Raw genomic sequence first — 27,638 nt, 5'->3', positions numbered from 1 at the left:
AAATCCGCATTCCCTCCTTGGTCGATTTTGTAACTGCAGGAGAGCAACAAGCTTCTCAGATAGTGAATTTTGACATGTGTGGTGTTTGGGATTCTCCAAAACAACTGAAAATGTTCGTGTGCCGCTGCCTTTAGGTGAGAGAGCTGCTCCAGCTGGCGACGCTGAGACTGCTCAACATGTGCACAGCCAAACATGCATCCAAGTGTCCAATGCTTGCGTGTTACCATAAATCTGGCAAAACTTAACAGCACCTGGAATATGTCAATGACACCTTTGACAGCTAATAAGTATGCTTTTTGTAACTGTTGATGTTATTTGTCAAGTGTATATTTTTGCTAACTGCCGGTGTTGTAAGCGACATTGAGGGCTCTGCCCAACGAGGGGTGGAGACAGACCTGGTGGAGGCACTGGGGCAGCAGAGTGTGGTCTGAGTGCTCCAGCAGCTCCTGTAGGGAGGCTACCGGGGAAAGGGTGGATGAAGGAGCGTGGGGTCCCGTTGGAGGGCCAGTGGTGGGGACCTGCTCAGGGTGGCTGGGTGCACCAGTTGCTGGACACTCCAAACAGCATCTCACAGACACAGCTCCTAGAAAGAGAAACCAGAGATCATAGGTGGAACAACAGGGTTACAGACACCACAATACAGTGGCATTCTATCTTGGCATTGCATTAGAGGATATGGACCAAGAAAGCCCCTACATTTTCCAGTCTGCTTATGCCGGAAAAACAGACAATCTGCAAAACAAACACCAAAAAAATATCAGTATTAATGCCTGTATCCACACATACTCTGCTTCTTTCCTACCTAGGGAATGACCACTAGTGCATGGAAAACAATACATTATTACCACATAAACAGAAGAACAAAACACAAAAGAAAACTACAGGTTACATGATCTTGCTTGTTTCATACCCTCCTTGCCCCTACGAACACACTAGGGGTCCAGTCCTCCCATCACCATCCCTTGGACTTACAGCTCTGGTAAACATAAGCACACACGATGTCAGCGAGACGAAAACAAGGACGCCCAAAAGTGAGCCCTGCGCACCTCTGTACGCTCTGCCCTCTCCCCCCGTTTCGGTCTCCAGGCAAACACAGCCGTCCTACTTCACTCCGGTGGGGGAGACCACCAGAGCATGGAGCAAATCCGATCAGGAAGCAGATCACACGACTTAAGAAAGCATTTCCAGCAGCTGGCTACCATCAAGGGAGAGAGGCTAAGAAGGAGCAGTAGAAAAACGGAGCAGAAGTAAATGGGCGCGTGAGCACAGACACACACACACACACACACTCTTTAATTCCCCCACCTCCACTTCCTAATGAGTGACAATCAATAAGAGAAAACAAGGCAATCGCCCGGACACCTTGCCTAAAAGCCACTCAATTTTTTTTTCGACAACACCATGTGTTCTACCAGTCTTTCTCTGCCATATACTGTATAGAACAAGATGACTGCTATTCTCAGTGCCCAATGATTTTGTCCTCTGGGACTTTTTATCATCGAAATGAACCTGTGCTCTTACTATATATCACTGGCAATGCGAAGGAACATTATGCAGACCGGCATGGACAGGTAAATATCTACCAAGAAACCAACGCCTGTGAGTACACGTCTTAAGGGGCTGAACCTGTATACATACACCAAAGCGCAAAGGTGGGAGATCCACATCAGGTGATACCAGAGCAAGTGTAGTGTTCACAGCCATCACCCTGCAATCAAAGAACCTGGGTTCAAATTCTTCACCCACTCGAATACCTTAAGCAAGGTATTTAGGTACCTAAACCAATCCAGTAAAATGTTAAATCGAGTAAAAAGTAAGTAGCTATTAAAGTAATGGTAAAATTTTACCATTAACTACTACCATTTAAGGCTGCATTCAGAGAAAAGCTTTAGCTACAATGGAAAGAAGAATAAAGTCCAAAGAGACATCCAAATCCAGGACAAGAAACCTCTACAGAAGAAGAATCCTCTACATACCTCTTGAGGCACATCTAACAGAAAATGAGAAGCCTTTTGCTTACTGTAGATCCTTCTGCTCCACTTGCAGAGTAATGAAAAACAAATTTCCATCAACTCATCAACTGAAGCTGAAGAACCAGTCAGGTGACATAATTCATATTTCTCTGGAGCTGCGATCCCATTTCAGACAGTGACGTCTTGCACATGTTGTCTTTCACAGTGGACACAAAAGGTCATTCATACCTTATTGCCTAAGCCCTAAGTTTCCCTTTCAACGCAGGACACCCTTGCTAACTTGGGCTGGCTCCACATAGGCACTGCGGGCTACAGGCTTTATCAGGTGAGCTAACACACTACTTGGATGGCATCATTCACCCAGTCTCACTCACAGCCCTATAGGCACCTGGGTGGCCGCAAATGCTTCTGTGAGAAAGAAGAGGGACATTCTCCACAAACTCATATTCACTGCATAAACATGTCCAGCATCTGGACACTTCAAACTGTTCTTAGCTACTCAGCAAATAAAAGCTTAATAATACAGATGTTCCTTGATTTTTAATGGGTGAAGTTCTGTCAAAGTCTCAGTTATAGCTATAATAAAAATATTACAAGGTGTTTTACCATTTTCATTAACTTGAAGCTAATTTAATATCTACTTTAAAATGAATGGAAATAAAAGTAGCTTCTCTCCACATTCAAGTATCAACTGTTCACAGATTCATCCCATAACCATGCACACTATTTATATTGCTACTGATCACCAACACTCATGAGCAGCAGACATGAGCTGTAAATAGTGTGGAAATGAGTGTGATTAACATGATCCTACACTGCATTTCTGTTTGACTCCATTTTACTGAAAACTAATTGCTAGGTGCAGAAATACAAGCTGCTTTCCCACTGCAAAATGCATTAGTTTTAAGAAAATAAATAAGTGAAGAAAATGAAAATTTTAATAAACGTTAAAAATGTCTATCTTCAGAAATTCATAAGTTTAACATTCATAATATAAGTTGTCAAAGTATGTGTTAACTCGTCAGTGCTACATCCATAGGGCTAAAGTCCCAGATATATACACCTTTGTTCACAGATAGCTATTCGTGGCATCTTGTTATTTATTCCCTAAGGCTAATGATATGTACATGAAATACCATGTAAAATATGTGAGCTATGGTGCGTTGTCAATGGCTACACTAAATTTTGCCCTCCAACTGAAGTCAAAATGTTATATTGCCTTTCTTGAGGTTCAGGTGTAATTTTTCGGTTCCGCTGAATGTGAGATACCCTCCCATTGTCCATTCTCAAAGGCCCGTATATTAAAAGGGAAAACAAGTAGTGTTGTGGTTACAGACACAGAATTTTAACATGACAGATTTTGGTTAACAGTTTCTGCTATAGTACCCCTGAGAAACGTATTTAACCTGAAAGAAACAATTCCACAATCTCTAGACATCAGTCTTTAAACATTAAAACTCAGATACATAATGTCTCAAGCCCACGTGAAGGAAAGCCAAGCATTTAGAACATGGTGTAGGTGAGGGATAAATCTTTAGGTGTTTACAGCAACTTGTACTAAGAGGACTTTAGCGGCAGACAGCTTGGCTGGCACAATGTATTGGGTCCCGTAATCCTACTTCAAAACAAGGACTTCAGGAAAAGATTAAAGAAAAGCATTCTTTGCTCCACTTGGTTACAGGATTCCTGGTGGCATCAAGATATTGGGATTAGAAACCAGAAACAAAATATAGTGGAGACAAGTGCTCTTTACCTGTGGTCCACGTGTCTCTGCTGCATCCCTCGCTGTGTGCTGGAGAGTGTTGGATTTGGCTCCTTGTGTCTTCATTGGAAACCCTGTTGTTGTTGTGCATCTGCTTCTCCTCCTCCTCCTCCTCCTCATTGTTGTTCACAGAATCCTGCTGCAACAGCTGCCAGCCACTCTGCAGCCCCTCGTCCATTCCTTCCTCCCCCTCTTCCGTCAACTGGTTCTGATTTTCATCCGGGCCGGCCCAACAGTTCACATTGTTCTGGAGGTCCGTGAGCCGCCCTGGGCCGTGACTCACCTCCTCCTCGCTTCGACAGTGTCCCTCATCCATGAGACCTTCCAGCTAATGACCATGAAATTTGACTCCGCCTGCCACTCTGCCCACCACGCCCTTTGCCACGCCTCCTCGTCTAGGTGCTGAAAAAGAGAGTTGTGTTGTTGGTTTCATAATCCTACCTCCACCTAGGGAAAGTGGACAATACTGGTATCCACAGTAGTTAGGGATTAACCAATACACACTTGCACATTCATTCATTAAGACAAAGAGGAGTATGCTTAAGGCTGTTTACTCATTCAGTACGCGTTTCGGGACAATCGTGGATATGAATGTATGGACAGTATGGACCTTGTCCTCAGAGATCCACCAGGGACCCCAGAACGGATGCTGGATGAGGTAGCGGTTAGGACACTACCTTCGAATCAAGGTACCAGCTCAAACCCTGCTCTTGCCGCAAAACCCCTGATCATGGTACTTACCCTAAACTGATTGAGTAAAAATAACCCAACTGTATAAAGGAGTAAATAATCATAAGTAAGAGTGTACAAAGCTAACACTGTAAATCACCCTGAAAAAAGGTGTCAGATAAATAATGGTTAATAAAAACCAAAATTTGTCGCTTGGCTGCAGTGTGCTATGGGCCACGAATTGGTATTCTAGCTTTAACAAGCAAACACAACCATCTCACCAGAAGGTGGACAGATTAGTAAATTATTCACAACCCTGAAAGGCATGTGGTGTTACTTTCTACTGAAACAATAACCTTAATCAATCAGCTGATGTCTAGAACACAACAAAAGATAGAAAGGAAACTGCAAACCTCAAAACGGAGGACTGCCCAGCTCTGATAAAAAATTTAGTGTAATCAGACGCAAATAATGTTGGCAGAGAACATACTTAGTTTGGGCACAATTTAGTCACCATACTGCTACTCCATACTGCTTGTTCTTTCTTTATTTTTTTTGGGTCAAAACAGCATATATACATATAGACAGTACACCAAGAAAAGGCAAATATGTCTACGTACATAGACTGAGGGTTCAGGGTCAAACAGTTGCAATTTATCACAGATATGATCATTTAGCACTTGCTAATAACTTCCAGAAGGGCGCCCAAATATTCCTGGATTCATTGGTGTTGTCATGCAAATCAAGTGTCGGTTTTTTGAGCGGGAGAGATTTAAACACTTCAATCACCCACATGTTTACAGAGAGAACTTCTGGTGTTAAACACAACTAATTTTTGGGATGTGATTTAACAAGAGACTAGCTGGGGAGAGGCGGGTGCAGTGGGTTTGGCCTGTGCCTGCTCTCTGGTGGGTCTGGGGTTCGAGTCCTGCTTGGGGTGCCTTGCGATGGACTGGCATCCCTTCCTGGGTGTGTCCCCTCCCCCTCCAGCCTTACACACTGTGTTGCCGGGTTAGGCTCCAGCTCACCGCGACCCTGCTTGAGACAAGCAGTTTCAGTTAATGTGTGTGTGTGAAATAGCTGGGGAGAATTCCATCTTTTTGTAAAATGTTTCTTGAACCGTTGCATTTACCCTAATCCTGTAAACTTGTACCTTATCACATTCCCAGAATAAATGTATCAAAGCGTGTGAAGAGGCTTTGCATTTAAAACACAGTTTTAAACCGTTTGTGTGTTATGAAAGAACTGTTGCTTTATGTGACGCAGACTCACTATGACTATAACATGATGACTTTGCCATTTATTAAACTGGCACCAAGACGCATGTTGTGGATGTGCTGTAAGTGGGTTTAATCCCTAGTTCAGGACTTGAGAACGCAGAGCTTCCGAGCGAGTGCAGGAACTCGTCTTTCCACGCAGATGTTGTTCCGCAGCCTAATCGCTCAAAGTCATCTGCACATGTACACTGGGAATAAGCCAACCCCCCTCTCTAATTCCTCATCAGTCTGCTGTCCTGATTTCTTTCAGTAATTGCAACCTTTGTCCATTTTTTTTATTTTAGAGCCCTGACGTAGCACTCTGTGCCATACACATGTGCTATATATACACACTTGAATCCCATGGAGTATCAGTGAAAAGTTTTTAAATCATAAAACATCAATTATAATACATCTTTTTTAATGCTTCCTTTCATGGAATATCAAAGGGAAACACTCAAAATCAGTATTGTCAAGTACAGCAGAATTCTGAAAGTGCTAAAAAACTAAACCACAGCAGTGCTTCACTGACAAAAGGTTAAAAACAACAAAAAAAAAAATTGCAAAAAGTGGAAAAGGTCACAGTTCTCTACAATCTAGTATTCACACAAAAAAAAGTGAAACAAATACAATGCAGCAGAACAGGTACAAGGTCTAATCAAGCAGTTCCAAGACTCATTTACTCCAAAGAATAGTGTACTGACATCTTTTTATGTGCCGTTCAAAGCCAGGTGATGCATCATATAAATGTTTTTTTTAGATTTACATATTTAGCTGAAACTTTTCCCCAAACCCACTTACAATGTTAATATACCTACAACTATTAACCAGTTTACATAGCTGGGTGATTTTGCTGAAGAAATTTAGGGTAAGTACCCTGCTCAAGAGTACGGAAGGTTAAGGTAGGATTTGAACCTGCAACCTTTGTATCCAAAAGCAACTGCTCTAACCACTTCGCTACGCTGTCCCAACCGATAAGGGAGAATTTCTGTCCCCCCCCAACATGTCTTTAATAATAGCACAGAAATGAGCATGATGAGAACACAGAAGTCCTGGAAAAAGAACGCAGCCTTCCCACAGCGCAGTGCAGCTCATTTGGCACAAAGAGCAGTCCAGCGCGGGCCTCTCCATGTGAGCTCTGCTCTACGACAGCCCTCAACAGACCTCTCCAGCAGAGGACACTTCTTTTAGGAAAACATGTTTCCCCCGGACACCTCCAGCCTCCACGCTGCTGGATGGCGACTACAAAGACAGCTTCCCGACGCGGACGAGAGAGCGTGCTTTGTGCACCGCACAGGGGAAACTGCCTCTTACACCTACATCACCAGGCAGCTGAGGCACGTTTCATGTTTCTTCTCACAAACCATTAAAAACTGACATCGAAAATATCCTACGTGGCTGACGGCACAGGCCAGCACAGCGCTTTCCCCCAGCGGACTTCCATACAATGTCTCATGATAAAAGTGCCTGCTGTGTTTAAAGACGGTGCTTTTTACATGACTTCATAAGCGCACTGTGCACAGAATTGGCACATGTACTTCAACAGTGACACTGACACACCGCAACTCCTGAAGGCAAGTGTGCGGAGGTGTGGTTTCAGAAGCTACAGCACATCTACTTAAGAGTCTGACAACCTACTCATACATTTACACAGTACACACCATTTAGGGCCACCAATTCACCTAAAAGCCATCGTTGCACTGCGGTGGGAAACCAGAGCACCTGGAGGAACCCCAAGCAATTACAGGAAGAACACTGGTTCATGCTTTTGTTTCCAGCAGGCTGGATTACTGTAGTTCTTTATTGTCGGGTTGTCCGTACCAGACTGTATCCAGGCTACAGTTGGTACAAAATGCTGCTGCGAGAACTGTTGCTAGAACTAGGAAGTACGACCATATAACACCGCTACTTAAATCCTTGCATTGGCACCCGGTCTCTTATAGAGTTGATTATAAAATCCTGCTTTTGACCTATAAGGTAATACATGGTCCGGCTTACCTTTGCGAGACCATTAATTTTTATATCCCGGGACGATATCTCCGTTCATTAGATGCAGGTTACCTTAAAGTACCTGTGATCAATAAGACTTCAGGAGGAGTTCGCGCCTTTAGTTATAGAGCACCTAAACTGGAATAGTCTACCAGTTACTGTCAGAAATGCCCCGTCTGTTTCTGTTTTCAAATCCCAACTAAGGACTTACATGTTCACTCAGGCATTCCACCTCGTACTGTAATTCGACCTGCCTTGGTTGTTTATTTTCTCACCTTTACAAAAATGCATTTTAAATTTACTTAAGTAGCAAACTACTAACTCTGTCCTATCTTCTCGTCGAGCACTACCTCGCTGCGTAAGGCCCGAGGAGGCCGGCCGGTGGCGACAGATGAATCCCGTGCTGACAGAAGATGACGTCCATCTGCCGTGACGATCGAGACGTTCCGTGCCGAGCCGGGGATCCGAGATGCCATTCACCGACGTTATAATTACTTGTTACACGCTGGCTTGCAAATTGTTACTTTCTAGAACGCCCAGGAGGGGTGGGCAACCACTGGCCCGTGGACCCCCGTTGGTTTTTTCTCCCTCAACCTTCAGTTGGGAGTTCTTGTTCCTTTCCCCGGTGGCCAGTAGGTATACTTGTAGCTCTATAATAAGTTCTTCATTATGGTAGCCGTTAGCTGACCGTCTTCTTTGTTTGTATCTGTTTTTCTTGCCTTATGTCTGTGTTAAAGCGCTCTGTGTCACTGCGTGAGAAAAGCGCTCTATAAAAAAATTAAAAAAAAAAATAATAATAACAACACAAGCTCCACACCGACTGATCCACATTTGAACCCATGTCTAAACCCACAGCCCAGGCACGGTGAGGCACCAATGCTTCCCACTGTGCCACCTTGAATAACCAAGCAGTCCTAGATGACCGCAATGAAAGAGACAAGAACTCAGAGAACAGAGGGTCGCTCTGCTGTCAGAGTTTTATTGCCTGTGAAAGGCCTAAAAAGGCAGAAAATGGCTGGTTTAATGAAAGAGGAACTCAAACCAAAAGCCAAAGGGACACCATTAGAGCACATATTGATCTAGAGCCCACTGAGTCACGTTAGCAGTGGAAAACAACACATCCCTCCACACATCAAACCCACGAAACGTCCCAGCCTGAACACGTGTGACCGAAGGCAATCTTGCTACGTGACTCAAATCGGGCTGTTCGTTTGAGATCGGCCCTAATTCTGCTGGCTTCCCTCACCTGTCCGCTAGCAAACACCGCACCCGTGCTAATCTGCGGCACACAGCCACCTCACGCTCATTTTCTCTCCGAGTACCGAAGCGGCCATCAGACCGCAGCATTTGCCCTAAACAGGGGAAAATTTCTCACGTGCTGCAGATGTTACTGAGTCTTTCATCCAAGCTCAGTCCCCACTGAACGAGGCAGGAACACAGACGTGTACGGTACTTCCAACGAGCCATGTAACAGTGCCCGAGGCACCTGCAGCTTAGAAAGGTTTAATTTTAGAACATACTTTTATTGCCATCATTCAAACACGCACGTCACAATTCGTTGTCAGGCAAACTAGTCTGTTGGTTACCGACTATTTTTATCTGCCATTATGTAAAAAATTGTCCAGATTTAGGCTACTCTTTATTTACCCTTTAGACAAACTCCCACTGAGAGAAAAAATTCAGGTTTGTGTATCCATGAGAGCCAAGGTTTTAAAATTTCAATGACATAATTATGCACAAAGAAAATATAGAAATCTCAAATGCAAGTTAAATTAATTACAACTTCAGAAAATATACTTCTGATAACAGATAGTGTGAAACAATATTAATATTAGAATTTCACAGTAAAAATTTCCTTTGGACACTGCAAAAAAAATCCATCTTACACCTTAAACCTTAATCTAATGTTTTTTTAAGTGAGTTTCATGACTCAGTGATGACTGTTACCACAAACTGCTGTTTGTATACATGATGCTTCTCGCCATCTGAAACAGATGCAGGAATGAGGATGATGACAGCAGTGTATGTGTGGGGGGTGTGGAGGAAGAAGGGTTGATACAGAGCAGTGCCTAAAGACCTCAACTCTGAAAGGCCACCAGTGGTCCCACTAAGACCGGTCCACCATAACTTCTCCAGAGGACATTGGACCGAGGTTTACAGTGATGCTAAGCCCAGACACGAAAACCAGTATCACAGCTATAATTGTTTACTAACACAGCAGGGCTTGACGACGGCATTATTTTGCTACAGAAACCGTGTGCGTGCTCACCCGACCCTACAACAAAGGGCAATAAATAATGTAAGAGCAATGAATGACGCTTGAATCTGAAGTAGGTCACAGAGGGTACTGCCGCGGTCCGTGAAGGGTTAAAATCAAGAGCGGTGGAAAAACACATCAAAGCTCTGGAGAGACAATGGCCAACGTCAGTGGGCTGTTTACTTCCAGGAGGGCCATTTGCAGTCAAGAGCCCTTATGGTTGTCCTGGAGAAGCTGAGCCACACTCCGAGGAATGGAGTTCACTCTCCGATGGTCCTTGGAAGTTATTCTAGAAGACATATTCCCTACACATCGAGGTCTGCAGCATGAGAACATGCACAAAAACACTCTTTTTCAGTATGCAACGCATTACTACAGTAGTACAGTAAAAAGAGGGACAAGGCCATGTGGGGCATTGATCTTTAAAGCACAAGTTATGCTAAAACTAATTCATGCGTATTGTGATTGACCTAGGCTACTGCATCCAAGAATTCAACTCGGTATTATAGTATTTTTGTGGTACTGCTCTTAAAATGGGGTGGCATGACTATGTAGCAGGCGGTGACAGTGCTTCGCATCTGCTGATCTGTGTGTTTGGACACGGGTTCGAATCCAGCTCAGCCTGAGAGGAGTTTGCATGTTATCCCCCATGATCAGTATCAAATGTCTGAATTCTTAATGCTACAACGCTTTTGCTTCACAATATTTTAACAGGGTTAAAAGCATTAAACAGTAAACATTTTTGGGAATCTTGTTTTGCTACTTTTTTATACCAAGCAAAGCTTCCTTCAACTCATTTTAAATTTCATCATCACGGGAGACAGAGATCTTAAGATCTTTAAATGTGTGTTGACTTAAGGTTTTCACAGAGTCTTTCCAGAACAGATGGGTAGTTTGTAACTCAGTAAGAATAAGCATTGTGGTGTTCTAAAACCCTGACCACAAGATTACCGCAGTTGCCTTTGAACTTTTTTCAGCTTGTTCCAAACAACAAAGAATATAAACTAAAATTGTACTCCACTCAGTCATTGTCGGTTAAGTGCTCAGCATGCTGCACAGAAGCTGGAAGTCAGCGCAGGAAGTCAAACATCAAACATGAACCAAGCACAGACAAATTGAGGAAACGTCCATAAGTACGGGGGAGAACTAGAACACTGATCCTCCCACACGTTTCCTTTTAAACCAATATATCAGCATATGTCACCTTGTAATCTGGAGGTTCCTTCTTCAAATCCCACTCCTGATCAATGCACGTCCACTGTATACATGGATAAATCACCGCGGAGTTGATTACCTAACACTGCAGGTTTCCTTGGAGAAAGGTGTCTGTTAAATAACAGTTAGCAGTAGTAATGAGAAGAGCATGTAGCACAGCTGATGGACCTGAAAGTTGCAGGTTCAAGGCATGGCTGCTATCCCACTGGAGTACACTTAACTAACCTACTTAACCCATCTGCTTCGGTAAAACAAGCAATTATACAAATGTTAAATGTTGCATTTCTGGAGCTATGAGCTGAACAACAACGTCAAAACAGTCCAAACAAAAGCAGAAGCAAGACAGTGGAAACCTACTGGGTTTTCACTGAAGCTTTTTGGTCTACCGCTCCAGTGACTTCTCCCATCTGGTGCCCATTGTGCACACACGCACACGCACGCACACGCACACGCACGCGCGCACACACACACACACACACACACACACACACACAGACTTGGAATGTCAGCAAGCACTTCACAAAGAGTCCAACAAAACACAAACAAAGGGAACAAACTACACTGAAAGTAGAACTCTGATGACAGAATGATGGACACCAGTAAATCTGTGCATGACACCTTGGGCTAAGGTAACTTACAATTTATTTACTAGGCTGGGTTTACACACTAAGCTTCTTACAACTTACTCAGGTGATTCTTCCTGCATCAATTCAGGACAAATACCTTGATCAAGGGCAGTACAACAGGGGCAAAGATTTGAACTGCGGTCCTTTGAATGCAAGGTGACAGTTAACACCACCTGCTGCCACCTGTTTTAGCAACAACTACAAGTTCTGTTCAGTATTACCTGCTCATCCAACTCAGTGAAGTCCAGAGGTGGCTATCGGCGGGGTCCACATCCTTTCCTCTGCAAAGTGTTGCCTCTATAACTCTGCACAGAACTCCTACATTATTCTCCATCTTGGATATTACAGTTGAAAATGATACCGAATCCTTCTCCGAAACACCTTGATTCGAAGGGACGAGCTAACAAATTGTTTCATTTTTGAACATTTCTAAACTGAGGAGACTGAGAATGAAAGTTTTTATGGGTTATGGAATGTACTCAAGTACACTCAATACGTTCAGTTTGCAGCTAAATAACGGGTGAGGATTCACCATTTCTCGAGAGACTGGACAGAGTGGCCTGTACTAGGAAATGGGTTCGAACTCCACTCGTGCTATAGTGCCCCTTAATCGAGGTACTTAACCTAGATGGATACATTGAGAACGGACTAACTACTTAACTAGTCACGGCAAACTCTCTCAAAACAGATGTTTATTTACAGTAGGTAATGTCTTTTAATGCCAACTGTTGCAGAACACACTGGACTCGGGAAACCAGAGAGGCCTTCTGTGGGTCAAGGGTTGCTGTCAACAGCAGAGAAGTCACAAGGATGCAGCTAATCTCATTTTTCAAATGTATTATTTGCCGTGCAGCCGATGCTTTTTTTTCCAAAAGCAATTTCACCCATTACTACAGCAGAGCATTTTTACTGAGCGGTTACTGCGTTGAGGGACAGTACCTTGATCGAGGGCATGCGGTGGGAATGGGAGTGGAGCACGACCCAGACACCTCATGGACACTCATAATCTGCCATTGTGTATTAATAAAACAACAAACGCACACACACCTCTACTGTATCTTTTGGGTTTTCACACTCCTCTTCACCATGGATCCTTACCCATAGTGCTACGCTACCATAAGTTTCCAAGGTACACCCCGTACCCCCGGAGACGGAGTAAGAGCGGCAGCACGGCGGCACAGCAAGCAGCGCCGCCGTCTCAAAGCGCCTGGGTGGTGCGAGAGGACGTGGGTTCGTTTCCCCCTCAGCCAGCGTGGCGTTTGTATGTTCTTCCTGTGTCTGTGTGGGTTTCCTCCGGGTGCTCTGGTTTCCACCCACAGCCAAAAGACATGCTGTTCAGGTTCCCCCATAGTGTGTGAGTGATAGAGAGTGTGTTTCACTTATGTATGGATGAGTGACCCATGGCATGTAAGTAGTGTATCTAGCAGTGTCAATCACCGCGGTGAATAAGGTATAGTCTGGCAACAGTTCGTTGGAAGTCGCTACTTGGTCTGCTAGTATGTAATGTAAGAGTAGCTGTACACACACAGCACCCCGTCCGTAGCCCTACGACTGACTGAGAATTTTCTGTCAGTTTTGTTTCTCCACCACACAGCACACGGCCAGCTGCTGTTTTTCACGCGTTTAATCTGATACTAAAACCCTAACAGATCGCCATGATTTGTTTTGCCATAGTGCTTTTTCACTCAGCCTCAGTGACCAGTACTGAACACTACTACTATCTACTAGTAGCTAGCCGCTACTAGCCAACTGGAGAATTTCCAACGCACACTGCAGTGCTACTCGCTTTTTTAACCACAATATATTGACCGATGACAACAGTCTAATAAATTCGTGAATAGAAGGTGACGGATTGCAGGATTAGGTAACGGATGAAATGAAGGACAGGTGAGTGAGATGGTGACTGCGCTCAGCTCTCGTCCCTCACAAAGCCGGTGAGCTAATTTATTAGCCACGTTAAAAGCACGGCTAATTAAAACCGCAAATCAGGTCTGTATGTAAGAGATCATCATACTCACTGCTGAACGCGCCTGTGGACGCGCTGCTCGTCCCCGACCGGTTTAGGATCCGGCCGTCGACCCCAGGTGTCAGTGCTCTCCTGCACCGGAGCTCTGACTCACGTCTCCCCGCGTAAACCTCCGTTCGATTCGGGCGACACGAAGCCACACGCAGCGACGAGGAGCTGGTGCTCCACCACGGCCGGCGGCCGCCATCTTGTGGCACACGGAGAAAAGGGTCTAAAGTGCAATAAAAACACAGCAGAGCTCCCAGCATATCGACGTACAAATCGACACATTTCCATACATCGTGATCTTATACATATATATTTGAATTTTATGCGATATCTGTCCTAAGTAGAGCCCAGCTCCAAGGCATCTAGCAACTTTCATCCCAAATTCCATTTCTCGTCGAGCTTTAGTTCGCAAAACACTTCTCTGCAGTCGCCCCAGTGTTAATTACCTCAGACGTAGGTTGTATTGTATTTAACTCCAACAAAAAAAACTGAATGCAACGTCTACACTTTTGACAGTGAAATGCACAACACATTTTTTCAAGTATTGCATTTATTAGTATTACATATAAATTCAAAATTACAGTGCATTACAAATACATATGATATTGAACAAAACAATCAGTGTTGAACAGTGTATTTTATCCTTAAACCTGACAAGTTTGATTTCTTTTACATCTGACAAATCCTAAGTAAACCATCTGAAACAAGCAGTAAAAAACCGTAGTAAAAAGCTGTGCATGTGATATTTGAACCATATAAATGTGCAGAAAGATTATCATCCTGCAACACTGGTCTTAAGTTCTTATGGAAGATGTTTAAAACTGCAGCTTTGTCGTGGATTTTTGAGGTCGATTTTGTCTTACAACAGATATTCCGATGTTGAAATGCCATATATACAAACATTTGATGAAAAAGAGCAATTAGGTGATCTGGCATTAAGAAGCGACAAACTCATTTCAATGCGCTGGAAGGAAGTCCGTTGCTTTTGACTACGTACTTCCCAACATTGACAGTCTTCTGCATGTGTTCATTTATGTCCGTGGTTTGCAAAAGCTGGACTGTAACAAAGACTTCCCCTTCAAAGAGCTTCGGGACATCACTGTCCTCGTGTTCCAAGAGGATGACTATCCTCTTGATGTTCTACAGCGTTACTTCCGAGAAGCTCTTCAACAGCGGGACCATAAGGCTCATGTCCTACAAGGAACTGTTAAAGGACCCCTGTGGCCATGGTGCTCACCATGGTATGGTCATACAGCCATCTCTGGATGAAATCCTTGGACTTGTGTAGGTTCTCAAAGAGGATTTTATACTCTTCTGGAAACACCTGTCCTGTCTGGATGTCCTCCAGGAGGCCCAGCTCAGCAAGGATCTTTTCCCCATTTTCTGGGCTCCATGTGCTGGAGGGAAATAAAAGATTTAAGGAGACTCAGCCCATATATAAAACACTGGTAAGACATCTAAACTGAGGTACAACACGTAACTGGGCAGCTGATAGTGTAGAGCTGCTGCCTCTGGATCCAAAGTTGCAGACTCAAATCCAACCTTTAGCTGTAGTACCCTTGAGCAAAGTATTTACCCTAAATTGCTCCAGTAAATATTATCCAAGTGTATAAATTGGTAAATAATTGTAGGTAGCTTAACACTAAGTTGCTTCAAAGAAAAGTATCAGCTAAATTAATAAATGGAGTGCATGCATACAATAATCCCAGGACCGATGAAGATTAATGCAAATTACTAAGAACTTCCATTTAAAGTGCATTTAACACAATTTTCATTTACTCATTTAACTGAGTTCTCTTCATACGTGATAAGGTAAGGTCTTGTACTGGCCATCACTTTATGGCAGAGCGTCACACTCTCACACAGAAACTCATACAATTTCACGACAGGAAATTCATAATAAACATTGCACCTCAAAAGGAATGTTGATGAAGCTAAGAGTATATGGTGGAAACCTACACAAATATAGAAATAATATGCAAACTCCAGATACAAAGAAATCTCGTGAAATGGTTCAAAGCCACTACCCTAGAGCCCCTGGATTTTATTTGTTCTTAAAGTATGAAAATTTAGTGCTCTTTTCTATGACAGGCTAAAGTCTCTTGGAAAGTCTACTCACTTCAGCTGGTCAATCAGTCGTGATTTTTTCTTAGTCAAGCACTGCTTGACCATCACGATCAGGGAGGCCCCGTTGCCAGGTGTTAGGCTGCTGGTGAAAAAGCGTTGGTGTGGGGTCAGCCTCACCAAGCACAGGTCGTCTTTTTGGACCTGCTGTGAGGGGATGACAATCTCTAGTCAAGGCACGATTACACGGGAAGCACTGGAAAATTCTTAGAATTAATGACAGTGTGAGCATCAACTATCATTCAGTGTACTCTTCAGTTTAGGAATTTCAATTCAATATCAGTTAAAATATTAAAAATGTGGATTTACCGTCTGAAATGTGACAGTTTCAAAACCGTGAACTTACTTTGGTCTTTTGGGTGCCACTACGCTTAACTGACGTCACAAAAGACGAAAATGGTTCCTGTAGATTTGAAAAGGTTTTAAGAGTAAAAACAGGAACATCCTGTATCCTATAACTTACAAATTACATTTTCAGAATCAAGTCTTGTTTCTTTACAGTTTCATCAAAGCTCAGTCAACACTATTAGAATGTCTTTCCACATTACTTCAGCTTTACCTACTCCCATTTCAAATTGTAAAGGAAAATATTTGCTAAGTATGGTTAAGCTATGGATTTCGCAGGAGCATCCAATTCTCTCTACCAAAGCATGTATTACACATGTCAGCACTGGCCGGTGTTTGCCAGAGAAAGATCAGGTTCAGAATTTCATTTATTTTTCAAAACAAGTGGATGTTTATTTTAAAATGTTGATAAGTATTTATTTTGCCTTCATGACAGTCCTTCGTAGTAATATGATGAACTGGTATATGTTCATTGGGAGTTGAATGAAGTCCTTTCCCTTCAAACAAAAACACACACTGACTGAAGCCACTTGTCCCAAGCAGGGTCGCGGCGGACCGGAGCCTAACCCAGCAACACAGGGCGCAAGGCTGGAGGGGGAGGGGACACACCTAGGATGGGACGGCAGTCCATCGGAAGGCACTCCAAGTGGGACTTGAACCCCAGACCCACCAGAGAGCAGGCACAAGCCAAACCCGCTGCGCCATCGCACCCTCCCACACAAAAACAGTTAAAGGGAAAAGCTATTGTAGGGACAGTATATTGATTGTATGTGTTAATCTCAAGCATGTTTCTCACCTTGTGTAACAGCTCAATTTCACAGGCCAGCTGCCACAGCACACCCAAAGGCTTATACTTTTTCACATCTCCTGGTGGAGCTACCAGTTTCTAAAAAGACACAAAGCACCCATTTATTCTATTATCCATACAGATCTGAATAACCAAAGAGGCAAGAATAACTAAAACACCGCATCCCAGTGTCACAATGAGCAAAATAACAAAACCAGACTGAACAAATTTTGAACTTTCCGATATATGTCTCTCTGTCAACATTTTCTCCATTTTAATCTGACCTCACCAGTGATCGCTTCTGAATCTCCCACCATGCTCTACGCTACTGATTCAAGAGGGACGTACGTTATGACAGATTCCCCACCCATCTTACCATGTACTGCTTCTCACTCATAAACATAAGCAGCTCAACACGGCCATAGCGGAAGATGGATGTGCGCTCAAAGAGAGCAAATATCAGTTTCCAGAGCATTTTTCTTTCGTTGCGCTGGGGGAAGATGCCAACCACCTTCACAGGGACATCTGGGCACAAGAAGAAACAAGATGTTTAAAAAGGCTGCAAAGAATATCACCAGACTTAAAGGGCTCATTTATGTCAATTTGCCTTAACAGAATATATTTACATTTATTCATTTAGCTCATGCTTCCTTCCCAAAGCAACTTAAAATGTTAATCTACCTACAGTTACTTCCTCATTTATACAGGTAATTTTACTGGAGCAATTCAAGGTAAGTACCTTTCTCAAGAGTACTACAGATGGAGGTGAAATTCGAACCCGCAGCTCTAACCACTACGCTACCAGCTGTCCCAATACTTCATCTTTGAAATACTGCAGAGTTAGAGTTTGTCCAGCTTTGTAATGCTGGAGCTGTATAACCCTTGACATAAAAACTCCTTTGGTTTTGCAGGGCTGCCTGTGAGACTAACCTGCAGTCCAGGGCACCTGAGAGATGCCCAAGTCCTTGAAAAGCTTTTCAGAGTACATGGATGGGGGCTTCATGGTGCCATGACCCATTGGGTCCAGCTTGAAGAAGTCACAGTGCACCACCTCCAGCTGTCCATCCAGATTTCTCTCCAAAGCCTTAAACACATTTTAGATGTTTTCACGAAACAGAACACAGCACTGTATGATCCGAAGGAGACAGAGTAGCTCATCAATGTTCCGTCAGTGCCATGTCACATAGACGACATCATTCCTAACCCTGAGAATAATTTGAAGCAAATTGATCTGAGCATCCTATACGCCTCATTTACGTTAGAAACATTAGGTGAGGCTCCTCTCTAATGAATTAACTCCTTTAACAAAGCAATTCAGAGCTCATAAAGAGCAAAAACTGTCAAGACTAGAGTTGGGTATGCTTTGTTCTACCCCTGCTTGCAATTTTATTCATTCATCTGTTTATTTTAGTTAAGTTATTCATAATTATTCATTTAGCTGATGCTTTTCTCCAAAGAAACTTACAATGTTAAAGTACTTACAACTATTTACCCATTTATAAAGCTGGGTAATTTTACTGAAGAAATTTAGGGTACATATGTTGCTCGAGATCACTACAGCCAGAGTTAAGATTTGAACCTACAACATTTGGGTCCAAAGGCCACAGCGCTAACCACTGCACTACCAGCTGTCCCAAGGTTATTCAGGTTCAATAACTTTCTCAATGGTACTACAGCAGAAGTGTGCACTACACTTGAATCAGCAGTGTTCCTTCTGTTTAAGGAATTAAGACTTGGCTGAGAGACAGGCTCACCTTAAGGTCTGGGAGGAAGGCCTTATCACCTTCCAGTGCAACCACTCTTTGGGCTCCAGAGTTCAGCAGGGCTCGAGTAAGTATCCCAGGACCTGGATATGAACAATGAGTATCATAATATAGAGGCATAAAACACACACACTCATCCACATCCGCAGACACCTCAAATCATCATATACTAAAATATGAAATAATTTGACACCAAGTACAAGAAACACTCTTGTTTTTGAAAAATGATGGATAACAGACTGCAGAATGTCATGACATGATACAGATATGTAGATACATGTTACATACCAGGGTTGTACTCAAAGATGACGGCCTTTCCATCTGCCAAGTCTCTTTCTAGGTGGCCGGCCACCACCCGGGCAAGGTCAGGATCCACAATGAAATGCCGCAGGCTTCTGCTCGCCAGAACCTTGCGTGTGTTTTCTTCTACCGCCCCCAGGTCCAGGAAATCGTATCGACTTAGCGGACGGCACTGGCCCATCAGCGAGCTCGCCATGGCAGACAGGTTCCTCTGTGTAAGTCCGACATTTGGCGAGATGAGCTCTGCTCTACCCTGGTGAACCTGAGTCTGTCCTTGGCTGGAGTAGTTAGAGTCCAGGTAGTAAGTTCTTTTGGGGGCAAAACCAATGACAGGGATCCATGCAGGCAACCTGAGTTTATGATTTGTCTGTAGATGCCCAAAGGTGGTCCTCAGGCCCACCACCAGGAGTTTGTGGCCTTGGGCAGACATTCTTAAGTGTTTTGTTCCTGCAGCTGAAAACACAACAGATCAGCACAATCATTACACATAGTAAATAGAACAAAGAGCTGTAGTTACTACTCAGGTTGTGTAGATGTTTACATTTATTCATTTAGCTGGCACTTTTCTCCAAAGCAACTTTCAGTGTTAAGATACCTACAATTATTTACCCATTTGCACAGCTAGGTATTTTTTTTTTTTTAGTGGAACAATTTTAGGGTTAGTACCTTGCTTAGGGTTACAGCTGGAGGTGAGATTCAAACCTGCGACCTTTTTGGGTCCACACTACAGGCAACAGCTCAGTGCTACCAGCTGTGCATGGCTATTAAAATCATGTAAGCCATGTTAGACTTGTATTGAAATTTTATACTGCATATTTTCATGCAATTCAAAGTTTGTGGCAACACAGAGTGCAGGTAACTTTGCAGTTTCAGTGAAACACTCCTCTGGACCTGCATCATGTTTGTTTAACTCAGATCATGTGAGTAATTCAATTCAAAACACTAGTATTTCTGTTCTGTGCAAAAGATCAGCTGGTTACTCCATTTTCCAGATGAGTATATATTTATTACGCCAATTATAAGCGGTTGACCATCTGCATCTAGAATATCCCGAGTAGGGGATTGAGAAGGAAAAAAAAAAAAAAATCTCCAACCACAGCACCTGGCTGAACCTCCTGACTTCGTCGCTCTTCCGACTGACTTCCCCGGGCTGCTGCACACACAACAACTTGCTGACCAGCTAAGTTACACAGAAAACAAACATACGTGAATGAAAAATAATTTTCAGACTGTACCGTTGTTTAGTTACTCATATCTCTCACTATCTTGTCTCCCGACTCGGAATATTCTGTGAAAACGTCACAATGTCCCCTACAAGTCCGCATGACATTGAAGCAGCGTGCCGAACCTCGTTGTTCAAATCCTCGTTTCGCAAGACATTACGTCAATTTGCTTCGCCCGAGCAAAGGGTTCTGGGTTTTGTAGTTCTTTACAAACTACGATCCGTAATAAATCATGCACAGTATTGCCCAGCAAGTAATTACATTGGACGTAGCTAATAGAAAAGCTGTTTGTATGATATTTTAAATGTACAGGTAATATAAAAATGTTTTGAGTGCCTTACGGCTATTTTAGGATGTTTACTTCCTGGTTTTAAAGGTAGTGTTCGGGTTTAGAACTCCTTAAAGTGATCATTTTGAATACTTGGTTTCTCAGTTAAAAAAAATCTCTAAATCACACACACACACATTGACTGAAGCTGCTTATCAGCACGAGTTTCATGATAGTAAAGTGCTGGTCATTTTTTTTTTTAAATAGCATTTCTTACATAATGAGGCATGCTTCTTCATGTATCAAATTTACTGCTGTGCTTAAAAACAACTGCAGGCACAATATACTATATATATATAATATACATATCCCATAAACATAACTTTTAACATTGGTTATTAGCTCACTACAAACATCAAAATACAACATAGAATAATAAAGATTTTTAGATTTAAACTAAGCATTCAACAGTTTTTTTTTAGTAGCCAAAATATATGAGGCCTGAGCCTTCCTGCATTTCTCCTGACAAACCCTGCCAATGTGGTACAGACTTTGATATAATATTACAAAGTTGAACAACGGCAGTTACTGCAGGGCGTTGAACATTTGTACACAATGTCTTAAACATGCAATACAGACACTGCAACTGGAATTTTATGCGTAATTTATCTTTGTCTTTCACTGACTCAACATAACTCTGAGAACATGGTATGAATTTTGAGATTCTCAGCGATGAACAATGTAGAGCAGAGGTTCTCACCCTTTTCTAGGCCCTTGAATAACCCTTTTTTTGACCCCTTATCTGAAAAATTCTATAAATACAGAGAAAATATTGCAGTCAATTTATTGCATGGAACATTGATGTCCTTCACATAAAATTGTCATAGTAATAATGTTTTCATATTTTCATTTATTAACTTTTTAGGTGGTATTTCTACTTTTACTTTCAAAAGCAAGGCTGCATTTCACAGACCCCTGCTTAGAGCCCAGGTATGAATGCCCAAGAGCTCCATAGACACCAGGTTAAGAACCCCTGATTGTAGACCAAAAAACTGCAGTTTTCAGACAAATAAACACTCTTTTTTTGTAAGCTACCTTAGGTCAGTAAAATATGCAGCTGGGTACTTGAGCAAACAGTAGAACTTGCTGACAGTCATTTAAATGTAAATATATAAACTTATTAGAAAAAAACAATGTCCAATAGGAACACAAGTTTATTTGAGAGCATGTCCAAGAGACAATCATTCTGAAGAACATGAACATGGTAACATTCAGGGATGGATTTCTTCTAATGGTGTTGCTCCTGTACACTGGATGTTCTCTTGGTTTTCTACAAGCCTCCTTCTTAGGAGCGAGGAACATCAAGTTTGTAAGCAAAAGTTACGTTGATCATTTGGTCACTAAGTTCTCGTTGTAGAGCCAGTTTTGGGGGAGCTCCTTAGACTGCTGCAGTCTTTCAAACAGAACTTTGTATTCTTCTGGGAAGACTTGTCCTGTCTGGACATCTTCAAGGAGACCTAGTTCAGTAAGAATCTTCTCACCATTTTCTGGACTCCATAATCTGTTAAGAAAGTAAGGGGAGAATTGTGGGAGGGGAACTGAGAAATGACTTAATTATTATTTTAATGTTTTCTGTATGTTTACGGTGGGACGGAAGTCACTGTGAAGAGTATACTCACTTCAGATGTTCAACCAGTTGGGTTTTCCGCTTACTGAAGCACTGCTTGACCATCATGATCAGAGAGGCCCCATTGGTGGGAGTGAGGTTGCTGGTGAAAAGGTGTTCACGTGGGGTCAACCTCACCAAGCACAAGTGGTCTTTTGGGACCTGGCGTAAGGAAACGACAATCGTACGTTAATGAAAAATAATTTTCAAAACGACAAGTTAAGGATTTGTTTCACTGAAAACAGGAACTTCCAGAACAAAATATAACGCAGTAGATAGCAGCAGTTTATTTCTGTGCTATTGCTTATCTTATATAAATTATTCTGCTTTGCTGATTATTTATTTGACGAGGGAGAATGTTTTGTACTTGACTGGTTTTGAATGTGAAGTCTGGGTAGTTTTTGTCTGAAACTGATAATCATCTCAAGTCTATGAACTCACTTTGGTCTTGTGGACACTATTACCACTACGTTTGATGGATACCACAAAAGATGACAATGGTTCCTAAACAGAAAAATAAAAGGTAAAAATGACAAAGCATAAGATTTCAAACAAACAGCAAGACAAGTGTTGTAATTTCTTATGTTTTCAGCATTAAATTAATTCCACATTGGCCTCAGCATAATTTTACCAAAATTAAAATCCCAATGGCATGCCAGCAAAAACAGACACCATTTACAAATCACTGAGAAACTGTTTCAGTTCTCACCTTGTGCAAGAGCTCGATGTCACAAGCCATCTGCCATAGGACACCCAAAGGCTTATATTTTGTCTGCTCTTTTGGTAAAGCGACCAGTTTCTAAAGACACAGAGCACACATTCACATTCTTTCAACATTACTGATCTGAATTACGAGGCAACGAAAACTGCACCCTGCAACACAGGAATTGCAACGTGCAAGTTCATCCTTTTTTTTGTCTGGGCTCTTTACGACACTTCGGTGCATGTCTCAGAGTTTAATCACAAAATAAATGTTTTCTTCAAAGGTTAAAAAATACATATTCCCTCCATGCTGAAATGGGTTTCCTCTGGATGCCCCAGTTTCATCCCACACCCCACATTGGTGATTCTAAATTACCCTTTGCGTGTCAATGTGTGAGTGTGGGGACCCTTTGTGGGGTGTATCCTAAATAGCCTATGGCTCAGTGCCTCCTAGATAGACATCTCGACCTTGACTTAGGGTAAGTGGTAATGAATAATTTGTGAGTGATATTTCTTGTCAGCATAATAGGAAGCACATTTGAGATCAAAATTAAGTGCATTATACATTTATCTGATGCTTATTCTCCATAGAAACTTATAACTTATAATGTTAAGCTTCTTACAATTACTTATTCATTCATGCAGTTGAGTAATTTTTACCGGAGTGATTTAAGGCAAGCACCTTGCTCAAGGGCACCACAGCACCAGGTGGGATTCAAAACTGCAACCTTTGAACCTGTATGCAGCTGATCTAACTACTGCCCCAAATACATACTTGGCTGCAACAAATATGCAACAAGTATAAATTTAAAAAAAAAAAAAACTGCACATTGCTTTCAGCCTTGGGGATTTCAAAGACCACTACAGAATGATATGTCTTGCTATGTTTCCAAAACGTCCTTCTTAACCAAACAAGGCCATATATGTAGTTAAAAGTGTTTACATTGGAAGAAATCCAACTTAGATTTCTTTTAAAGGAGGTTTTGTTCCTACACTGAATCTGGAAGAAGTAACTAATGTTTTTTGGCATTTTACCACATCTTACCATGTACTCCACCTCACTCATGAACATGAGCAGCTCCACACGGCCATAGTGGTAGACGGATGCGCGCTCGAAGAGAGCAAAGATCAGCTTCCATAGAATGTTCCTCTCGTTGCGCTGGGGGAAGATCCCCACCACCTTCACAGGGACATCTGGACACAGGCAGAAACTAACTGTTTACAGAGGCCAAAAGAAAGATCTCCACAGATCCTGTTTCTTTTCACTGCAAAGATGTATACTGATATACAGCGCATAAATAATCGAAAGATTCCCTAGTCTACAAAAATGACCTGATTTCCAGGGAACATCTGATATCCCCAAGTCGTTGAAGAGCTTTTCCGAGTACATGAGTGGCGGTTTCAAGGTTCCGTGACCGATTGGGTCCAGCTTGAAGAAGTCACAGTGCACCACCTCCATCTGTCCATCCAGACTGCTTTCCAAAGCCTTAAACACAGTTCACAGATTTGAGATAAACAGCTCAGAGTACTGCATGGTTCTAAGGAGACATGGTAGTTCAACATCATATAACAAAGTCAGCATGGCTCATACAGACCTTACAGTATATGCTACTATAACATCTGATAAAAGCTGGGTGCCCTTTTGGTGGACAGGCTTACCTGTAAATCTGGGAGAAAGCCCTTATTACTCTCCAGTGCTACTACTCTTTGGGCTCCAGAGTTTAGCAGAGCTCGAGTAAGTACCCCAGGGCCTGAATGTAAACATATACAAATATCAACAAACAAATATCAACATAATTATTGCATTACATTAAATTACATTTACACCTATTTATTTAGTTGACATTTTTCTCCAAAGCGACTTCCAATGGCGGGGGGTGTGGTGGTGCAGTGGGTTGGACTGGGTCCTGCTCTCCGGTGGGTGTGGGGTTCGAGTCCCGCCTGGGGTGCCTTGCGACGGACTGGCATCCCATCCTGGATGTGTCCGCTCCCCCTCCGGACCTTCGCCCTGTGTTGCCGGGTTAGGCTCCGATTCCCCGCGACCACGTATGGGACAAGCGGTTTCAGATGATATGTGTGTGTGAGACTTCCAATGAACTCTATGTAGTGTTATCAGCCCACACACCTTATTCACCAAGGTGACTTACACTGCCAGATACACTACTTACACTTTGGCACTCATCCATACATCAGTGGAACACACTCTCTCTGTCACTCACACACTTTGGGAGAGCCTGAACAGTGTGTCTTTGGGAGGAAACCCACGCAGACACAGGGAGAAGATGCACACTCCACACAGACTGAATGGGGATTGAACCCACACTCTCTCACACCACCCAGACGCTGTAAGACCACAGCATTACTCGCTGTGAGATGTAGGTACATGTTACATACCAGGGTTGCACTCAAAGATGACGGCCTTTCCATCTGCCAAGTCTCTTTCTAGGTGGCCGGCCACCACCCGGGCAAGGTCAGGATCCACAATGAAATGCCGCAGGCTTCTGCTCGCCAGAACCTTGCGTGTGTTTTCTTCTACCGCTCCCAGGTCCAGGAAATCGTATCGACTCAGCGGACGGCACTGGCCCAACAGCGAGCTCGCCACGGCAGACAGGTTCCTCTGCGTAAGTCCGACGTTTGGCGAGATGAGCTCTGCTCTACCCTGCTGAACCTGAGTCTGTCCTTGGCTGGAGTAGTTAGAGTCCAGGTAGTAAGTTCTTTTGGGGGCAAAATGGATGATAGAAGTACATGTTGATGCCAGATTAACTGAATGACTGACGTGTACATGGCCAACGGCGGTCCGTATTCCCATCAACAGGAATTTAAGGCCCTGAGAAGACATTTTTGGCAAGATTTGCACCTGTATGTCACACAACACAATAGAACACAGAGGTGAAAAAGTGACACCACACCATGAACAGTTGACTTTTGGCTTGATATTAACATAAGTGAATTATTAACATCCAGTAGAACAATGGGCACTTAGGCAGATATGTGGTGCATGAAGATTTTTACATTGCACAGAATGTACTGTATTAGAAAACAAAAGTTAGACTACTCTACTGTGTATGTGAATGACTGTAAGTACCTGTCAGGCAAGCGAAATGTGAAGTTAAGCATGTAATTGTAACTTTCAGTGCGTTAATCCATACATAATTTAAATACATCATCATACTGTATAAATAATACATATATACTGTATACAGAGTAATGATACATAAAACTTTTGTGTAAAGAATAAGCCGAACTGTGATCAGTAGAATCAGGTGCTTCTTATAAGGAAAACTACAAGACAGAGTAAAGAGAATTTATCCGCATTGGCGGCATTAAAGATCATATCACTGAAAATATTCTTGATATCCAACAGAACAGGCTGAGGATGATTGTAGCGATACGATTTAGTAGCTAAATCATGGTTTCAAATCGTACCTTCGCCTAGTTATCCGTTTCCGTCGTGATCCGGAAGCTATTTACTGAAAGTCTTCGATCGCAGCTGTGTTTGTCGCTTGAGTGCAATGACATCGACAGCATACATAATTCCCCCATGTCAAAAAAAAAAGGAAGAGGGAAAAAAAAAAAAAAAAACATAAATTCCCCATGTCAGCCCCTCCTTCTCTGCGCTTCCACCAAACACGCTCATTTCAGGCGACGAGATCCTTTTCGTCATAATATGGCGACAAGAAACTTCCGTTTCGTCGCATACAGCACACGTATGCAGAAAAAAAAAAACTACATCGACATGCGCATTGTGGGTCTACCCAATTCATCTGAGCTGCTAGAATTTAAAAAAAAAAAAAAAAAATCAATGTGATGAGCAGTTGCTGTGCAACTGCGACGCCGCGAGGTTCCGGCTGTTGATGTTGACCTGCGCGCTGCGATCGGAACGCACGTTAGGTTCAGAAAGCATGATGTTGCATGCTGCGTTCTGAGTACTGCCTGACGTACGATGGAGTCCAGAGTGGAGCGGTTCTGCAGCCAGGGCAAGGGCCACGGTCTGCGGGCTCTCGTTCCTCTGAAAGCCGGGGAGCTCGTGTTTACCGCGCAGCCCTACGCGCACACAGTGTCGAAGAGCGCGATGAAAACCACGTGTGCAAACTGCTTCTCAAGGTAAGAAGTTTATATATATGAAAAGAACAAGACGGCTTTCTTGATGTCTCCGTTTTTTCTCCTCCCTCACTATTTCGGCTCAGCAGGAACTTTTGCTTTTCTGTAGAAAACAATCGTACTAGCTAAAATGAGAACAGAACGCATGTATGTACAGTAGTTGTGTACACTAGCTGTATAATTATATTGTTCGGCCATTACTTCCAATGAGTAGCTGTCTGCTGTGTTCACACACGCGCGCCACATGATCAAAACAGTTTTAATTCAGTACTGTTACGTATTTGATTTCACTCGCGGTAAACTACTCATTCTGTTGCCGCAGCTGTTTGCGGTCGCGTGTGAGCGGCGCTGACGTCACAACTCATGTGATGCGGGTACCGCGATCCTGATTGGATAAGCAATTAGGGACGGCAGTTTAATCCGTTCCTGGTGTGCGGTGTTCCATGTTGTGGTGTGTTTGTCACGTGCGAGATGCGTTGGCGTGGAGGCGGAGACTTGGTGTGTACGGGGCGGGGAAGGAGGAGGAGGACAGGTGAAGCACTCGGAGAGTGAACAGTGAGCCAGGTGAATGAGTGCAGTTTGTGGGCGTAACCCCAGG

The 27,638-nt window shown here is 43.0% G+C and overlaps 4 protein-coding genes across 7 annotated transcripts in view; 1 reads left to right on the top strand and 3 right to left on the bottom strand.

Annotated features, from left to right (window-relative positions):
• The window catches only part of cnsta (consortin, connexin sorting protein a), a 28,748-nt gene extending 14,790 nt beyond the window's left edge, over positions 1-13,958 (bottom strand). For both annotated transcript variants that reach the window (XM_018734301.2, XM_018734310.2), the window contains exons 1-3: positions 13,766-13,958; positions 3,727-4,137; positions 396-583 (exon numbers count right to left, since the gene is read on the bottom strand). In XM_018734301.2, the coding sequence (XP_018589817.2) occupies positions 396-583; positions 3,727-4,051 (513 nt within the window). In that variant the 5' untranslated portion in view covers positions 4,052-4,137; positions 13,766-13,958. The remainder of the gene's footprint in view (positions 1-395; positions 584-3,726; positions 4,138-13,765) is intronic.
• A 417-nt stretch (positions 13,959-14,375) lies between these two features.
• On the bottom strand, positions 14,376-20,441 carry LOC108934372 (dimethyladenosine transferase 2, mitochondrial-like). Of its 2 annotated transcripts, none has more exons than XM_018752213.2 (9): positions 20,183-20,441; positions 19,069-19,533; positions 18,772-18,863; positions 17,948-18,101; positions 17,394-17,542; positions 17,027-17,116; positions 16,232-16,288; positions 15,881-16,032; positions 14,376-15,158 (listed from the first exon to the last, which is right to left on the bottom strand). In XM_018752213.2, the coding sequence occupies exons 2-9, from the start codon at positions 19,508-19,510 to the stop codon at positions 14,969-14,971; spliced, it is 1,326 nt and encodes a 441-aa protein (XP_018607729.2). In that variant the 5' UTR covers positions 19,511-19,533; positions 20,183-20,441; the 3' UTR covers positions 14,376-14,968. The 2 variants fall into 2 exon arrangements, with proteins under 2 accessions (XP_018607729.2, XP_018607637.2); XM_018752121.2 differs by having other exon boundaries at positions 14,378-15,158; positions 20,316-20,441.
• Positions 20,442-21,281: 840 nt separating this feature from the next.
• Positions 21,282-26,488, bottom strand: tfb2m (transcription factor B2, mitochondrial). 2 transcript variants are annotated; one of them, XM_018752349.2, is made up of 9 exons: positions 26,366-26,488; positions 25,334-25,796; positions 24,599-24,690; positions 24,272-24,425; positions 23,985-24,133; positions 22,947-23,036; positions 22,679-22,741; positions 22,251-22,399; positions 21,282-22,132 (listed from the first exon to the last, which is right to left on the bottom strand). In XM_018752349.2, exons 2-9 carry the CDS (start codon positions 25,776-25,778, stop codon positions 21,961-21,963), a joined length of 1,314 nt encoding a protein of 437 aa, XP_018607865.2. In that variant the 5' UTR covers positions 25,779-25,796; positions 26,366-26,488; the 3' UTR covers positions 21,282-21,960. The 2 variants fall into 2 exon arrangements, with proteins under 2 accessions (XP_018607865.2, XP_029114456.1); XM_029258623.1 differs by having other exon boundaries at positions 25,334-25,766.
• Positions 26,489-26,734: 246 nt separating this feature from the next.
• smyd3 (SET and MYND domain containing 3) overlaps positions 26,735-27,638 on the top strand; it is a 163,720-nt gene continuing 162,816 nt past the window's right edge. Inside the window, exon 1 of the mRNA XM_018750344.2 lies at positions 26,735-27,043. Coding sequence (XP_018605860.1) covers positions 26,883-27,043 — 161 coding nt within the window. The 5' untranslated portion in view covers positions 26,735-26,882. The remainder of the gene's footprint in view (positions 27,044-27,638) is intronic.

This window comes from Scleropages formosus, chromosome 15, assembly GCF_900964775.1.
Source record: "Scleropages formosus chromosome 15, fSclFor1.1, whole genome shotgun sequence".
NCBI classification, from domain to species: domain Eukaryota; kingdom Metazoa; phylum Chordata; class Actinopteri; order Osteoglossiformes; family Osteoglossidae; genus Scleropages; species Scleropages formosus.
Note: the sequence above shows the minus strand (reverse complement) of the source record. Positions and strands in the feature narration are given on the sequence as shown.

Bases quoted from the DNA above. Each gene is read 5' to 3' on its own strand.
- LOC108934372 (XM_018752213.2), bottom strand. From the start codon at position 19,510: ATGTCTGCCCAAGGCCACAAACTCCTGGTGGTGGGCCTGAGGACCACC. The intron at 17,117-17,393 runs GTAAGATGGGTG...GTGTCTTTTTAG, and splicing joins TGAGTGAGAAGCAGTACATG to AAACTGGTAGCTCCACCAGG. The intron at 16,033-16,231 runs GTAAGTTCACGG...ATCCCCTCACAG, and splicing joins GTGGCACCCAAAAGACCAAA to CAGGTCCAAAAAGACGACCT.
- tfb2m (XM_018752349.2), bottom strand. From the start codon at position 25,778: ATGTCTTCTCAGGGCCTTAAATTCCTGTTGATGGGAATACGGACCGCC. The intron at 22,400-22,678 runs GTGAGTTCATAG...TCCTTACGCCAG, and splicing joins ATAGTGTCCACAAGACCAAA to GTCCCAAAAGACCACTTGTG. The intron at 22,133-22,250 runs GTGAGTATACTC...CTTTCTTAACAG, and splicing joins CAACTGGTTGAACATCTGAA to ATTATGGAGTCCAGAAAATG.